At 48.3% G+C, this 17330-nt stretch overlaps 1 protein-coding gene, 1 long non-coding RNA gene and 1 pseudogene across 7 annotated transcripts in view; 1 reads left to right on the top strand and 2 right to left on the bottom strand.

Moving 5' to 3' along the window:
- Plexa (plexin A) overlaps positions 1-17330 on the top strand; it is a 380874-nt gene that overhangs the window by 342055 nt on the left and 21489 nt on the right. For all 6 annotated transcript variants that reach the window (XM_077685386.1, XM_077685384.1, XM_077685388.1 and 3 more), the window contains 11 exons: positions 602-733; positions 841-948; positions 1085-1178; positions 1926-2107; positions 3596-3774; positions 4255-4384; positions 5158-5294; positions 5404-5595; positions 6145-6238; positions 6307-6564; positions 9455-9631. In XM_077685386.1, the coding sequence (XP_077541512.1) occupies positions 602-733; positions 841-948; positions 1085-1178; positions 1926-2107; positions 3596-3774; positions 4255-4384; positions 5158-5294; positions 5404-5595; positions 6145-6238; positions 6307-6564; positions 9455-9631 (1683 nt within the window). The remainder of the gene's footprint in view (positions 1-601; positions 734-840; positions 949-1084; positions 1179-1925; positions 2108-3595; positions 3775-4254; positions 4385-5157; positions 5295-5403; positions 5596-6144; positions 6239-6306; positions 6565-9454; positions 9632-17330) is intronic.
- On the bottom strand, positions 7055-8056 carry LOC144153706 (uncharacterized; annotated as a pseudogene).
- On the bottom strand, positions 15338-17229 carry LOC144153707 (uncharacterized). The gene is made up of 2 exons (XR_013319354.1): positions 16868-17229; positions 15338-16302 (listed from the first exon to the last, which is right to left on the bottom strand). It is a non-coding gene; the product is annotated as an uncharacterized LOC144153707 (long non-coding RNA).

Here is a 17330-nt window from a genome sequence, read left to right as displayed (position 1 = left end):
TCGGCACTCGTGTCATGTGAGCCTCCCCGTGTCTCACACTGATGTGGGCCGAATTCATTGTGTAGAGCACTGAAGAGTTGCGATTACCAGGTACGATACTAGCAGTGTGCTGATCGCACATCGGAATTTTGTCAACTTTGTCAGCCTGTCTTGACACGTTGGGAGCAAATTAAAACTAGCAGATTTTTGCAAATGTGAATACAGTCGTTTTAAATCAAAGTGCATGAGGAAAAACAATGAAATAAATGCGGAAATAAAGTTGGCATCGTTAACTTAATGAGCCTCGCGTCCCCATGTACCTAGTTCTTATTGCAGTGGGATGGCTGTTAATAGGAATCAGGGTCACCGAGCTAGAATATTTGATTCCTGTTGAGACGAGCTCAAAGCAGGAGGAAAAAAGTGTTCAGAGGTTTGACTAAAAACTTGTCTGAAGTGAACGAGTTTTAAATGCATTGGCGCAGTTGTCTTATATGGGGCGTATACGGCTCCTAAATGAAGCGCTGTTTGATATGTGATGAGAGTATCCGGGATAGGTTTCATTCTGGTTAGGTGTGAGCTTTGTTTTCCTCGCCTTCAGTTTCTTTCTCCTGGCCTTGCGCAGAGCGTGGGGCCAAGCATTCGGTCTGGACCAGGATTCTGCCCGCGCATCAATGCCACCACGGGCATTTCTACCGAGATCTTGGTACCGATGGGCATCAACAAGCGCATTCAAGTCAAGGTGGAAAACATCCAAGTAAGGGGTTCGCCGGGATTGCTTGCTTGCTTGTTTATTTTTAGCGCGTTGTTCCTGGACTGGGGAGCTTCGTCCCTCTTCAATCGATCCCCTTCTCTTTATTGCAGCCTTTCATAGCATCTACAAGGTTTGTGTGCCAATTCAACATCGAGGGCCGAGTGAAGCAAGTGAACGCTCAACTCCTGGGAGACACAATATATTGCGAGAACATGCAGGTTAGCCATTGTTCTTTGCCGCTTCCTCCATGTGTCGTCTCGCGGTTTGGAAACAAAGTAGCAGTGTTGGTGGTTCCCTAGTGTTTGGGACCGAGTGTTCCCCCCGTCCAACAGCTTCTGTTGTGTTTCCTTGCAGTTCAACTATGGCACCCAGGCACCGAACATCACTGCCGCCTTTGCAGTCATTTGGGAAGGCAGCAAGCCCCTGGACAATCCTGAAAATATTCACGGTGAGAGTCTCTCTTTAATGGGTGGTTTAGCCAAGTTTAAGCCGCTTCAATGTGTGAATGCTTGTTTGTATAAGTAATAAGACCAACCTGACCAACCTACAATAAGAATGGGGACATGTAGATGGGGAGACCTACATCATCTAAGTCTTTTGGCAAGCTTGTGTCCATGCTCTTGAGCATCTTGTCCTTGACTGTTGAGTCACCTCGTCTGCTGAGTTGTGTCTGGCTAGTAGTGCGTGGGGAAGGGCAAAGGTCCTTTAAACACAGTAGCCAAAATATGCTTCAAATTTTTTTTCATGAATGCTCTTTCCTCCTAATGTTAAGTAATTCTTCACTGTGTTCAGGCAGGGAATGACCAGTGACAGGGTTGCATTTTTAATATTCTGTGGCATGCATTTGTTACGTTCTCCATACCCACAGATAAGTGCCAAGCATGCACAAAGCTGGATTGATAGTTCAAGTGTTGAGATCCTTTTATGTTGAGATTGCCTTGTGTCAAACTTTTTTCGTTTGTAATTGTTTTAAATCTGAACCTAAAAAGACCATCAAGGCCTGTTTGCTCTGTGTATTGAATGCCCAACTTCCGCATGACGACTTTGAGGGCTGTGCTTGAACCATTTCAGTTTGGCAGTTCTGCAGTGCAGAAGGGTTATTATTTGGAGGGGGAGTGAGAAAAAATGCCTTGAGTAGAACATTCACGGGCCGGTGCGAAAACCAACGAGACGCCCCACTTGCCCCCTGGTGCAGTCCTGGTGTACCGGTGTGAGAACATGTCTGAGAACTGCGGGCTCTGCCTGGAGCTTCCCGAGAAGTACGCGTGCGGCTGGTGCCAGCAGAGCAACTCGTGCAAGGTGCAGGAGCAGTGCGACGGCCACGCCACCAAGTGGCTGGAGCGCACACAGACCTGCCCGGACCCACAAGTCACCAGGGTGCGCCTGCTCTTCCTTCCTCACTGCTCGCGTTAGCTCACACTTGTGGCACGGCTGGTTCGTGTTTTTGCTCCCGGTCGCTTTTGCCCTTGTCATATTGCAAGGAAAAAGCACGGTGACTGCACACGTTGAATGGTAGAAGCAGTGTGCAAGCACATTGCACAAGAAACAGCTGCTGAGCAGACCATGTCATTCAATCTGTTTTACTGTTTGCGTAATCTCTTTTTTGCTCTTTTCTGCCATGAATCATGTACAGTGAAAGCTCGTTAATTCGCACCTGAATTATTCGAACTTTCGGGTTAGTTCGAACTGATGGTCATGGTCCAGTCACGATACATAGGCGTCTATGGGTAAACTTAGTCGTCAGTTCCCGCACGCATCAGCTCCTCTATCGATAATTCGAACTGCATGCCACCATGTACATGTATTTCATTCTGCCGCTGCAAGCTTTCTTGGCATAACAATGGATGGCGCGAGCGCTCAGTCGGCGCAGCGCCCAGATGTGTGGCGTCGCCGTGTTCTTTCGCTTCGTGTGCTGCTTCGTGTCGGATCTCTCTCTAGTCTGCTGTGTTGGTGTCCTTTGTGTGCTGTAGATAGCAGTGCAGTGGTCCGCGGCACTGTCACCCATGATGACATTATCGCGCAGGTGACTGGCACAGAAGAGCCCGTCGTCGATATAGATGAGAATGACGCCGAATAGAGGCCCTCAGCTTCGCAACTAATGGAGGCTATTGGTGTCCTGTGCCTATTTTTTAGCTTCGAGGAGGGGGGCGAGGATGCTTTCCATCATGTTCTTCGTGCATTGGAGAACAAAACCACGGCCATCGCATTCAAGGAACAGAAACAGAAAGTCATGACGGATTATTTTCGTCAGTAAACATTTGGAGTGATTTCAAGCAACCCCATCTCAATTCTTGCAGTTTTTTCAATGAATTTCGTTCGTTCAAATTCAGTTTAATTCGAATTCGTTGAGCGTCCCCGTGAAGCTCAAACTAACGAGCTTTCACTGTACTACTTTCTCTTGTAAGGCAAAAGTTGTGTTTGTATACTGGTGGACATTTCGAGTTTGAGACGCCAACCAAGTATTGGTTAAGAATACAGCTGTGTTTCGTAACAAGCGAACTTGATTTGTACGGGGGGGTCAAGTTGAGTCATTGTGCAAAGGAATCACTGTCTGCATGAAATATATCTGAGAGGTTGTTTCCGTTGACACCCGTCAGACTTTAGTGTGGGCAAATACCACACTCACAAAGTATTGAAAAGCACTGAGGATGATGGAGTTGCCTGCTCATAAAGAGCGCTGAATAGCCAAATGTAACATATTTTAACATTTAGAAATTCTTGTTCTGTGTAAAAAAAAAAAAAAAATTATGGCTGCTGGTTTGAGGCCCTTTTGTACCCGCATTCATCCCATTTGATTGTCAGTGCTCGTGAAAAGTCGCTGCTTGGACCTGTTCATTTCTTTTTTTCCCCTTCTGTTTTCTCCAGATCTACCCCACGTCGGGTCCCTGGGAAGGCGGCACCAACATCACCATCGAAGGATACAACCTTGGCCGCGTCTTCCAGGACATTCAGAATGGCATCCATGTGTCCAAAGAAGTCAATGGAGTGTCCCTTGCTCAAATCCCCTGCATTCCCCACAAGGACTTGTATGTCAAGACTACTAGGTGAGCCGCTGGGCGCCATGGGGGAGGGGGCCAGGGGAACACTGCACGACTTAGGTAGGCCAGTAAAGCAGCAACGTCGCTGAGCTTGTCTTACATCTGGCCGAGGCTAGAGCCACACCACCATTTCTTTCCCGGCTTCCGGCACATTTAACACAAAAGGATGCAGTGGGAGAAGGGTTAAGTTGTTTCACAAAAAGTGCTACTACTGCAGCCCAGACCATTTTTGTTCTGTATTTGGGAATAACATTGCATGGCCTTTGATGGTTTGCAGTCTTTGAAAAAAAAAACTCTGTTAAAACAATATCGGTGATTTGTGCGGCCCTGTGCTTTGCATAGAGGTTCACATGTTTTTTGCTGAGGGCCAACCTTCACTGTACAGGAATGGCTTACGTGGTTTTCGTGGGCCAGGTACCCATACGAGAATTGTGTTGGCAGATTGTTTGTGGTGCCTTGAGCTGTCCGCTGCCCACTGCCATGCAGAATTGTGTGCGAGATCGAGAGCCCCCGAAACCTGACGACGAGCCCGCCGAGCGGCACCATCTCCGGCCCGGTCATCGTCAAGGTCCTCAACGACTACACGGCCAAGTCGAAGCAGAACTACTCCTTCGTGGTGAGCGTCTCAGTTATCTTCTTGGGTGTTCTTTTCCCCGTGGCTTCTCCTCCAAGCCGCAGTAGCGCTGAGGATCTCACCCCGGGTATCTTCAACCGACAAACTCAGCCTTCGATACAAAAACTGTACATTTATTTACAGCCCGGCGGGTGACTAAAAAACAATACTCGCGCGGAGCCCGAAGAGGACGGGCCGAGCTCTCCTGCGCCCGGACCGCGTCTCTCCGTCTTCATCCTTTCTCCACCCTGCCGCTGGGGGCCAGGGAAGAGGGAAAAGCGAGTCCTTCGGGGGGGTCCAACCCCATGTGGTGGCCATTAGCGCATCCGGTGTGAGCAGGCGCGACCTTCCTCGGAATGCACGGCGTTTCAAGGCGCCGCACGACACGTGCGTTTCATTTGTGCACTGCTCGTCCCACGGCCCGCGCCAGTTAGTGCGTCGGAGCGCCCGACAGTCTCTCTCTCACTGCTGCTACCGTGGTTGAAGGGCGACGAGTGCAGCAATTAAATGTGCCACAGTGAGCGCTGTCTCTCCAGAACTCAGCGCAACGCTGTCGCTCTCCACCAGTGAGTAACAAGAAGCTCACAGTTGGTGTTATCACAGCGAAACATGAGATGAGCAGAGGGACTAACATTGTGTAAACGTTTAATTAATGGGTGTTTCATTTTGGCGGCATTTGTTGTCTGCCCCCCCCCCCCCCCCCCCCCCCCCCCCCCTTTTTTTTTTTTTAGTTTTCAGATTTGTTGAAATCTTGCAATGGTTTCTGTTCTTTTCAGAACCCACGAATCACCTCGATAAATCCGAGCAAGGGGCCAAAGTCTGGAGGAACGAGGCTGCTCATCTGGGGTCTGCACATGGACGCTGGCAGTCATGCGGAAGCGTTTGTGGGGGGAATGCCCTGCCAGATTATCACGTGAGTGGGCTCCCTCCCGGCGGCCTGATTGCCCCGAGGCTGCGTGAGGAGTGCACAGTCGTCGATGGTGGGCAGATCGGTTGAGTGGCCCTGGTTGTGTCTGTTGCAGGCGGGAGCCGAACGTGGTTAGTTGCAACACGAGTGCGTCCAACACGTTCAACGAGGGCAAAGTGCGGGTCAAGTTTGACAAGGGCCTGCGCCTCTTTGAGGACTACATCTACCTCTACGTCGAGGACCCCGAGATTGAGAAGGTGGAGTCTGGCTCGGCCAGGCACTCCAGTGTCCCACGAGGGATACCCAGGTGAGGGGCAGGGAAGCCCCTTTTCGGGCGAATTCAATATTTCAATTGTGCTCTCTTGTTAGCACTGTGATATGAACGACCGTTCATTGTACGGACCTTCAAAAGCTCCAAGCACAGGGCTACTACTAATAGCGAGTAGGCATTTGTATCCATGTTCATGATGTAACTTCACGAAGATGACAGGACGAAAAGGAAAAGAAGGCGGAGCGTTCCCTTCCTTTTTGCCCTGTCATCTTTGGGATGTCACATAATGAGTCTGCACCAACTCTGGCAGTTTCTTATTGCAATAAATTTGTATGCACAGTGACTGTAGGTGGAAGCAGGAAGCCTCAAAGTTGTAAACATTGACCAATTACATTTCCAGATGAATGGCTAGGATGCATATGCCATGTTCCAAGTTCCAATATGGTCGATGTACACATATTTTTAAAGATAGAAGTGCACTTGAATGTCCCTTTTAAAGTGGAGAGTCAGTTGTTTGTTGTCCATGCGGGTTTTCAAGGTTGAGCAGGGGTGCCTACAGGGTAGACGTTTTCTCTTCTCCTGCAGTGGGGGCATCACGGTGACTGTCAAGGGGCGAAACTTGAACGCGGTCCAGGAGCCGATGATGTACATCACTCTCGACGGCGAAGAACACTACAGTGTGAGTGGCTGCCCCCCGTGGTCGTGGTCGTCCTTGGCCTCCCCCTGATGGTCCCCCTCCCCATGCAGAGATGCATCCCGGACTCGGCCCAGCAGATGAAGTGCAAGAGCCCCGCGGTTCCGCGGGAGCGGCTCTCGTTCGGGGGCAACCCGGAGGTTCCGGTGGAGCTCGAGTACGGCTTCCGCATGGACGCCGTGCAGCAGGTGCGCAACCTGTGGGCCACCAAGGGCTTCCCGCCCTTCCACATGTTCCCCGACCCCGAGTACTTCCCCTTCACCGAGCGGGACCAGGTCAAGTACTACAAGAGCGACTACCTCACCATCAACGTGAGTGCTCTGCGAGAAAGTGCACGGCTGGCGCCTACCTTTTGACTGATTGGACAGTCGGTCTTGCTGCACTAGCTCAGCCACTTTGTGTTGGGCCACCTCTGGTGTGGCTTGCAATGATAAGTGTGGATCCTCATTCACATTTGCCAACTGGGGTGCTCTGTGCAGAGTCTGACTTTATTTTAAACTGCATAATGTCCTAAAACGTCAAGTTACTTCCCCTCTCTCGTAATAAGGGGAGTATGAAGAGCACCTCCAAAGAGCAGCAATGGACAGGGAGGATTAAAGTCAGATTAAAAAAAAAAACGTCTTTGGAGAGACTCAAGTTTGCAAGGTGCAAGATGTGCACAAAGGGGCAGTAGGGACACTAATATTCACCAGACTGCTGTTTACACTCTGTGAATGGCTACTGCTTAACGGAATGACATTGTGTGCATTTCTTTTCATTTGTGTGCATTTCATTTGTGTGCATTTCTTGTGTGCATTTTTATTCTGTTTTTACCTATATTTCGGCTTATCATTGTGCTATGCGATTTTTCCAGTTACATTGCCCCTTTCTGCAATGCCTTCCAGGACTGTAAATGTACCAAATACAGTCGAAATTCTCTATATCAAACAGCGCGGTGATTGCAAAATAGTTCGATATAGCCAGGATTCGATATGTAAAATCACATAGAAAATGCGTCATAAACTTGATCAAATCAATAAATACTGACTTGGAGCGTCAAAGCATTTGTTATTTTGGCTGAAAGTACTGCAGCAGGATGGCCTGCTTCTTGTTGGCAGCGGTGTGCCTAACCACGGCGTCCTCAACATAGTCCAAACGATCCAAGGCCAGTGCTTTCTATTGCGCCGCAGTAGCAGCGTAGTAGGGCTAAAGCAGCTACTGCCTCAGTTGAGGTCGGAAGCAGGGCACCATTAGCACTTGCGGGATCAACTTCGACAGCGTCTTCGTTTGTCTGCTCAGCAGTGACTTCCGCTGCGATCTCCACATCCGTCAACTCCGCCGTTGTCCCAGTGCTGTTGTCACCACCGCCAACGAAGTCATCAGTGCACATGCTTCGTTGTTTAGCACCAACAAGGCGCTCCAACTTGCTCCAGGTTTCTTCGAGCTCGCATTCTACCTCTTTACCGTCCAATCCTGCTTCTTTGGTGCTTCTTCTGAAGCTTCTTCAGTGCGGCCAATGAAGCCCGCACGTCAAAAGCAGTTAGCCATTGTTGACTGCTTGAAATTATCTCAAGAGGCTTTTAGCATTTTAATGGCACCCAAAAGGTCTATCTTTAGATCTTGGCCCATCCGCAGTTTAACCAGCAAAATGTCAATCAGCCAACGCCTATAGATGGACTTGGAAAGTGCGAGTAGTGCCCCGGTCCAATGGTTGAAGCTTCGACATGGTGTTAGATGGCAAAAACTGCACTTCAATCTTGCTCAGCTGATCATCAGTGCAATGTGCCGTGCAGTTTTCAGCCATGAGGCATACCCAGGTCCAAATCCCATGCCTTTAACCCCTTTTTTTTAATATATCCTGCGTCATCCACGACTTCTTGTTCCAGACATACACCCCGAATTACTTAGGCAGTTGCGCATGCACTTCGGGGTTTGAAACTTGCCTATGATAAGTGGTTGCAGCTTGTTGCTTCCATCCTTATTGGCAGCCACTAAAACTGTCACATGGGCCTTGCCTTGCTTGCCACCATGACACACATCCCCACAGGTGTCCAGTGTTTGGCGCGGAAACATTTGTCAGAACAGGCCTGTTTAGTCCACATTAAATGTCTGGTGTGGCTCATACTCGCTGAGAATCTGGGGCCATTCTTGATCAGGCCACTCCTTGATCTCCTATTCATAGGTGTCCTCAGGTTCCTCTGATACTGTCTTCCCGACTATGTTAAAATGTGCCTTAAATTTTTAAAGCCAACCACTACTGGCATTGAAGTTCTCTGTGCCGAGAATGAACACTTCTGTTCATGGCCTTCTGTTGCAACATCGGTCCCGATACAGGAATATTCCGGGCCGTTGCGTTGGTGAACCATTTGTGCAGTGTCTTCTCAACATCTTCAAAGGCACGCTAAAGTGCTGGTTCTGTTCTGCCTTGGCCTTTACATCGCTCTTATTCTTCAGTAGAGTACTCGAATTGCTTCTTGGCATGCCTAAACATTTGGTGACGCTCCATTTCGTTTCACCATTCTCAATGCGCTAGATTGCTTCCAACTTAGCGGCAAATGTCAGGGACACATGTTTTTTCGTGTTTGCAGCCATCGCTACATGAACCACAGACACACGACAGGCCTAACCCTGATCACACAAGTACAATAGCAACAACTGGTGCAGTACGTACTACCAAGGGAGAGCCGGTGCGGCAAATGCAGTGTGTCGTTGTCGTTGCCAATTGGCGAGGTTGCAGCCTGCACATGCCGCTACGTTCAAGTGCCACCGATGTGTGCCACCCGGTGCCACCAATGTGTGCAGCTGTAGCGCGCAGCAGGCGGGAACGCCCAAAGCGCCGCCGCTATCCTCGAGAGAGATTGCGGGAAAGCTCGCCGTCTGTAGCAGTGCGCGAGTGGCCCGGGGTGGCGGAGTTCAATATAGCCATTTTACATCTGTCCCCGTTCGAAATTAAAAATAAAAAATTCAGGCGAGTTTCCGCGCGATACAGAAAGTTGGTCGATATAGGCGATAATTTGATATACCCATGTTTGATATATCGAGGTTTGGCTGTAAACCTCCCTCTCTCTCGCTCTTTTTGTGTGCAAATAACCAGACGAGTAATAAATCTTTCCCTGCTCTTAGCAGAGAGACAAGTGCACCCATTTGAATTATTTCTGCTCCAGAGTGCGCTTCAAGAATGCCTGCCCTTGAGCACCTCCTCCCGTGCTCCCCCCAATGCAGGGCAACAACCTGGACCGGGCGTGCCAGGAGTCTGACGTGATTGTGCGCATTGGGACCAGCATCTGTAATGTGACTTCGCTGTCGCGGGTGCAGCTCACCTGCCGGCCGCCCACCGACCAGCCGCCTGCGCAGGACCGCAACGGGAACCCCGACCGGTCGCAGATCCCACAAGTGGTGGTGAGGCCCCCCTCTCGTCCTGTCCCTTCTTCTTCGGTGGCGCGTTTGGGTGGACACCAAGCGTGCGGGGCAGACTGGGGTGAACTGCGTGCGGTTCCCTGATCGGTGACACGGCGGAAAACGAAAGATGGAAAGGGAAGCGGAGGAAAGCAGAGAACTATGCAGAAGGAATGAGCGCACGAAATCTGGGGCAAGCAGCGCATTCGATTAATGCAGGGTAGTAGCAGGCAGAACTGGCTTGTTCTCTCAATTTGGTTCAAAGGATCTTAAGGCTGCCAGTGTCAAGTGGGAAGGAGTCACAGGAAGAAGAAACAGGAAATGGTGCAAAAATAAAACATATGGAGTAGTAGCCTTATCAGTTTGTCGCATCAGACAGCAACAAGAAAAGGCATGCTCATACTTATGAAGGCAGATTTTTGGAGCCCGCAAGTTGGGGAATCGGAATAATTGTGGCTGAAGCTGCCAAAGAGTGGGATTTTGTTAGTTTTAAGGTTCAGTTGCAATTTTAATGGGGAGCTCTCTGCTCTGCTAACAAGTACCATATAGTGCCACAATATATGTTGACTCCAAAGAAGCCAAAGCCTGACACGATTCTGACCCTCGCAAGCAAGGAAAAGATTTTTGAACCCTTTGTGGTCCATGGTCGGGCCCTTCCTCAAAAACGCAGCTCGGCTGTAGCGGTCCGCTGTCGGGTTCCACCCGACTTGGGTGTTAAATTTTGTGCTTAAATTTGCAAGGTTAAGTTTTGCGCTTATTCTCACTGCGATGTGCTTGCATTCTTCGTATACATGGCCCACCATCTTTTGAAGGATAAGTGAACCTTGTTTGTTTAAGTTTACTTCTTTTTGCACAAGGGTGCAGCACAATGTTGTCAGCACAGGACTTCTGGATCCCAGGGGATTTTGACGTGTGCACTGTTCGCTGAAAAGCATGGCCGCTTTCTCATCGCATGTATTTTTTGTTGGTGCACTTAGCGAAAGCGAGGATGAGTTCAGGGAGGTGGAGATTTAAGTGCCTCCATCAGATGCACTGTTTGTAGCAGTAGAAAAACAGGAGGAGGCAGGAGGGAAGCTGTTTTTCTGCAAAACCTGCAGTGACGACCTGCAGTAACGGTAACAACTTTGGGGCCTGCACCCAGGTGAATGCATCGAGTGTTTTCCCACACTGCCCAAATATCAATAAAAAAGTTGCAAGCAGAATGCAAGAGAAAAAAAAAAAAATTATCTGAGTCCTGCTTGCAAAGTTTGTGTTTTTTTTTTCGCGGCACCAGAAATCGGAAAAATAGCTTCGTACCAGGACAGCCGGAAAGTGGGTGAAAGTTTTCGACCGGAAAAGGTTAAACAGAGCATTGTTGTATAGATTAAAACAGACACTGGAACTTGTCGCTTTTTAAGCCTCAGTGGGCAGTGCCTCATGGGTTACAGGAGGAGGCAGCTTTCCTCAAAAATCTAGACTATCGTTCATTCTATTGCATCTAATAAAAGCTGGCATGTATTTACACTCCCCCCAAAATAGCCATGCCTGTACATCATGCACTTCTGTGGGGGGCTGGTATTTGTAGCACGCGACTTCTCTCGACCAATGCACAAAAGATGGATGGCTTTACAGTTGAGCGCTTTGCTTAGCGTCTTCCTTTTTCTTTGTATGTCCTTTTTAATTTCTCTCTTATTTTTTGTTCTTTTGTTTTCTTTTCTCTGGATATCTTGGTACTTTTTTATGTGTGTGCATGTGTAATGACGCACTTTTGGTTTTTGGTGGAGTGAGCACCTTTGGGTGGAGTACTGGTTATGAATGAACATTCCTAATCCCACCCTGTTTCTAATGAGACGTGTTAGCTAGTGATGAGGATTTTTTTTTTGTGCCCTATTTCTTTCACAATTTTCGTTAAAGGAGGTCCTGAAAGATATTTTCAACACAATAAATAAACTCTCAAACCTGAGGTTGCATGTTCGAGTACTCGCGATCCGCATGTTACCGTTTTGCAAACAGGAATCAGTTTAGCGTTCAGTGGTAGCTCCGAATCGCTGCAATGTGTTGTCATGGCCACGTTTGTTTTGCATGAAGCAGAAGTCTCTGCTATTGGGCACCTTTTTTCATGCACTTCAGGCAGAGTCATTCTAACATTATATGTCCTTTTATGGGCCATTATATATAAAAAAAAAAAAGAAAGGGCATCGTTGTTGTCATCAGAATGTGGCCATAAAAAAACGTCATGAAGCATGCGCCGCACCGTGGGCGGAATAAAGCCGAAAGAAAAGGAGTGTGCAACCTCTGTTGATAGGCTCTGCCCGGGCATGCTCAAATCCACATGGGTGAACGGAGAGTGTGGTGGTGGCAGTAGCCGGGTGGCTTGACTTCTGAGCAAAAGAACACTGCTCAGTTACCGCTCTCTCTCCTCAATAGCACCTCTGGTTAAACTGGGTTGATCCGGTTAGGTTGTCTTCGAAGGTAGAGCGTGTTTTAGCACCACAGTGACTGGTGCGCCATTTGCGGGGTGCCCGCCCTAAAAGCCAGGGAATACCCCCAGCAACCCCGGATATCTCCCCGTGCCGGCAATATAGTTTGTGTGCATAGAGGCATCACTCGAAAACGTGTCACCCGTGCGGCTGTAACGCCTCCACGTTCGTGCATGTGAGCAGTGCTAAGGGTCCTGGTGCATGTTGTTTCAGGTGGAGGTCGGTGACCGCCTCGTCTTCATGATCGGTTGGCTGCGGTACAAGACCGACAGTTGTACAGAGCCCACTGTGCCTGCCAACACTACCACTGACTAGTCAGAGGTCAACAAAAAGCACAGAGTGTACACATTGAAGCACGTCGTAAGGTGTACTTGTGACATTCACTGATGCACTCAAGTTTGTCCTCCCAAGAGCTATGGCTAGCAGTTAGTGCACTTGCACAAATGTGGTACAACTTGCTTATCTGGCACATCTGCAGAGATGAAGCAAATACTTTACTGTGGTCTCTTTGAGGCGCTTTCATTATGTGGCAGTAATGCATCGTCCTTTTCTTACTTTTTTACCTTGGGACTGGTTGGAAATGAGAGCAGGTTTAACGTCTCTTGGATCAATCATTAACAAGTCGACTTCTTTGGGAGAATGGCAATGGCATTTATGTCAAAGGTCACATGGAGACAGCCTCAAAGCGTCTTTGGATCAATCGCCTATGAAAGCGCGTCAACTTGTTTGTGAAAATGGTGAGAACATTTAGGTCAAAGGTCGCATGAAGACAACCTTTGGATGAGAAGCGCGCAAGATTGCCGTAAACCTTGTGCAGCAATTTGAGCATCATTGCTAGCTGGCTGGAGGATTCTTCAAGACCTTGCAAAAGCATGGGGAAGATCAAGGCATGGGATGCAACTTGAAAGTGCATCTGCATTCGAATCTGCGCTGCTTTGCCTGCAGTTTTTGTTTTCTCTTTATATTTCCTTTTTTTGAGAATCCATATATATTTCGTGGTTGCTTTGTATGGCTTGTGTTCCTTTATTTGTGATGAATAAAAAGGAAGAAAATTCCACTGGAATTTGACAGAGATGCATGCACCAGGAACTTGTGCAAGTGAGCAGATGCTGGGAAAGAATCGGGCAGTTACAACGAGTTTAGTTCAGTGCAGCTGCTGCCTGAGCACCCGTCGTTCAGACGGCACTTGGTGCTGCTTGGCTGAAAAACTGGATATCATCAACACTTCATCGCGTACTAACTCTATTAGCACACAGCATATAGCATGCATGATGATAACCTCTTCAAAACACCTTGGAAGACACGCAGTTAGCCCTATCCAACTCTCCTGCACAATTCATCTAAATGAGCCAAAACATTACATGCATGTGTCATTAGCCTGCAGACTTGTTTCTTGCCTTTCGAAAATAAGAATATGCCCTGTGTGCACAGGTGCCAAGGGTTACGGAGGCAGATTCCTAGTCCCATGTATTCCTAGTCCCTTGTCTCCATTATGGTCTGCATCCCATGGTAGTGCTATGGACGAAACACAACAGTTGCCGCACGCCTTGCGCACAAACATTGGTTTGCATAGGGACGAACCATATTGCATGAATACAAGAATGGTTGTGAGAACATTACAAGAACCCCAATTTTTTTTTATACAGGTATAGGACAATGGCAGACGGGCACAAAGAGCAGAGAGAAAAAAAGAGGATAAACATTGTTTCTGCTTTACCTTGTCATTCCATCCAACGCAAGGACGATGGCTTTGACAATCGTTTACGTTTACTCCACCTTGCCTCTGTACAAACCTTGCTGACAGAGCTCAGGCGAGAAGTGCCTATGTGCTTTAAAGCTACGCACACACATACACACACACGTTCTTAGAAGCTGTCAGGATCACTGTCAACTGCCGTTATTTGTTCAAAACAGGGGAGTGCGTCAGGAGAATTGTAACTGCAAATTCTGCCAAGCAAGGGCTTGCATAATCTCGAGTGCTAAAGCACTTATCATTTGCTATTGAGCCATTACTGACAGTTCCAGCATCTGCGTCACTTTTGAAGCCAAAGCCTCAAGCATGTTTGCTTGTTGGCCTACCGAGATGCTGGCACTGGTTAAAATAAAGGGACGAACTCAGTGGTGCAAATGATGGCTTTATTAATATCATGAAAACTCGTACAGGAACGTACACAGCAAGCTACAAACCTGTTTGTCCAATAAAGACTTTCAGTGTCTTTGCTTAGGATTCCCTGTGGGAAGCTTGTCGTTGTCCATGGGCTGTTGCATTGAGCCGAGCGCCGATGTCTGCTTGCAGGTTGGCTGGTACGTCCTGTAGATGCTCAAAACAAGAAACAGCTGGAAGCAAGCAGGATTTTTTAGGAATCATTTCATCAGCTCAGACGAGTTTATGCCTAACTGAGCTTTCACCTGCTAGGCCCTGAGAAACTTGCATTTAGTGGACTGCTGGAAATTTGAGTGCAGAATAATTACCGTTTGGCTATTTGGCAATCGGCGTAACGAGCAGTATAGCATGGAATTGATGGAAAAAGGCAAGGGACAGAACGAACGTCATGAAGTGCCCCATTGTGGCAAGCATCTTCCCTTGAGCTTGCCTGTTTTCCGCTGTACCGCTTTTCCTGGCAAATTGTATAGCAACAAGTACTTGCTTTTGCTAAAAGTGGCAGTTCGTACCTACCTGAAAAATCTTTGAATCCAACCAAGGGCACCATTTAAAACACAGCCCTTTCTTTAAATGTGTGGGGCAAAAAGTTGGGATAAGAAGCGTCACTTAAAACAAATATCAGACTTGGAATCTATCTCTTAACCAGCTGGAACCATGGTCAGGTGACGGAATGTGCCTATTAGGATAGCTTCTATGTGGGGGCTGTGGGAAAATGCAAGTGTCCGTCGCACTGTTACACACTTGCAACGAGTGGATAAATTAAGGCATGAGGAAGCAAATCTTCATCTGGCAGAAAAAGTGAAAACGGGTACTCGCAGAGCTTCTGTCTAGCAACCTGCAAAAACATACGGGGGTGCATCATCATCATCATCATCACTGCAGTATGAAACCTTCCCCTGTATACTTCCACTGGCTGCTATCCTGCAATGTCTGCATCCATTCTTTGCCATGAAATTTCCTTGTCACATGCCTTCGTCCAAGTTGTCAGTATTCCCCTGCCTGCAGCCTTCCCGTCTGTCAGTAGCCACTCCATTACTCTGGTGGGCCACAGGGTGTCAGTTCTCCACCTCCTTCTCTTGATTTGAGCCAGGGTGTCGTCCACCCAAGTTTGTTGCCTTATCCGGTACACCCGCTGCCTAAAGTCCTCTCCGTGATTAGTCAGGCTGACCTACCTAATGTGGGAGAATAGGCTGATGGTGGTCCAACGGGCACACTTTTACGAGATTTATGCGGAGCAACAAAAAAATTAGTCCTGGCTGTGATTAACTCCAACTGGCTGTGATTACGCTCCACAGCTGAGCAACCCATTCTTTGTGGAGGCAGTAATGCATATATCCCCTGGATCAAATGCACACTGTCTGCAAGGTTATACCTGCTTTGCTACGCATGCGAAGGCACATGTAATTTTCAACTCCTGTTGCTGCGTACTTGAGGACAACACTCGCACTGTCAAACTGGCTGAGAATAAATTCCCAATCTGAAGCAGAACAAGGCATGACAGCACAGCGGTTTACTGAGGACAAATGGCAGTTTTTTACCTTTGTGAGCATTGTGGTTAGACAATGTTGAAGGCGTCGCATGGGAGTTTGGTTGGAAAGAAATAATGTTCTATCGTGTCAGCGACAAGCATTTAAAGGGGCCATAAAGACAAAATACCAGTTGGGCTTGTTAAAAAGACTGCTCTGTCCCTATAACAGTGACCGCAATTCATAGCAAACTTTGGACGACTAACGGAGATATTAAAGAAAACACGTGAAGCCACTTTCCGGCAACTTTGACGTCACAGCATCTTGTCTGTTCGATTGGCAGCTGCCCACCAAGACCAACGCCAAGAAACATGATTGGGTGTGTGATCCATCAGATCACACCACTTGAACATGCACTTAACACACGGATAATGATTTTGCTAGTGCTGGCCCATACTACCATATCACGTCACTGTAGCGGGAAATTTGAACAGTTACCCATTGCGGTGGCTCAGTGGTTAAGGCGTTGTGCTTCTGCTGAGCGCGAGGTCGTGGATTCAGTTCCCGGCTGCGGCAGCCGCTTTTCTGGTGGAGGTGAAAGCAAAAAAGTCCATGTGTATGAGATTGCGGTGCACATTAATGATCCCTCGCTGGTCAGTATAATTTCAGTGCCCTCCACTATGGCGCGCCTCATCGCCTGCGTTACGTCAGCTTATTAAACCCTACAATCAATCAATCAAATTTGAAAATTTTGCAGCACTTGCTAAGTTATTTTTGTTTTCACTCGCCTAAAGAATGCCTTTCGAGGCTGGAACGGAGTTGAGTGAGGTACTGGAGGTCAGTTCTTTGAAATTAAACGAAATTGTATTTTGTTTTCGTGGCCCCTTTAAAGCTAGCCCTCAATAATGTGAGGAAAAATGACCACAGGGTGTCATCCCATCCTAGGAAGAGTCACCCTGGACCGTGCCATTTGATCCCACGTTTCGAGGAAGCAAAGTAGGAGTGGAGTCATGCATAGTCTGGCTCTTCATTTGTCTCCTGAGGGATGCACATGCAGCGCACTGGCAATGCAGAGGCCGGCATCAAACATCTGCAATGTTGCACAGCAGTCCTACTGAACAAAGAATGTGCTTTTGAAAGCACTGCTCACCCGTTTTGGTCCAATTGTGCATTCATCCTGGTCGGGGCACATCCACTGCAGGAAATGGGCAGCACCCCAGCTGTCTTGCCAATGCAGTCACGGCCAGGAGATTCAGGAGGCCGCAGCTTACCGGTCGCTCTGATGACTGCCCCCCAACAGCTCCTCTTTCGGCACTGGAGAAGTGCGCATTCTCGCACCCGTGCCCCGACATTCGTATCAGCATACGTTATTGGGTCGTCGGCTGATAGGAAAAAGCTGTGCCAAGGTTTCCCGGCTAGCACTTGTCCGCAACTCACAAGTGGCTGTTGATAGCTCGCAGCAGCCGGGCCTCTGGTCTACTTTGTGCTCCATAGCTGAGGAGAGTTTATCGTGGCAAACAAGTACTTCGGTGGACAAGGATGCAATGACACCCTCCCCTTCGAGGCAGCCCGTCTTTTTTTCCTGCTGGCTCGGGTCCAAGGCCTCCTCCTGT

Source organism: Haemaphysalis longicornis, unplaced genomic scaffold (genome assembly GCF_048455015.1).
Source record: "Haemaphysalis longicornis isolate Haplotype H1 unplaced genomic scaffold, Haemaphysalis longicornis Haplotype H1 scaffold_9, whole genome shotgun sequence".
NCBI classification, from domain to species: Eukaryota; Metazoa; Arthropoda; class Arachnida; order Ixodida; family Ixodidae; genus Haemaphysalis; species Haemaphysalis longicornis.
Note: the sequence above shows the minus strand (reverse complement) of the source record. Positions and strands in the feature narration are given on the sequence as shown.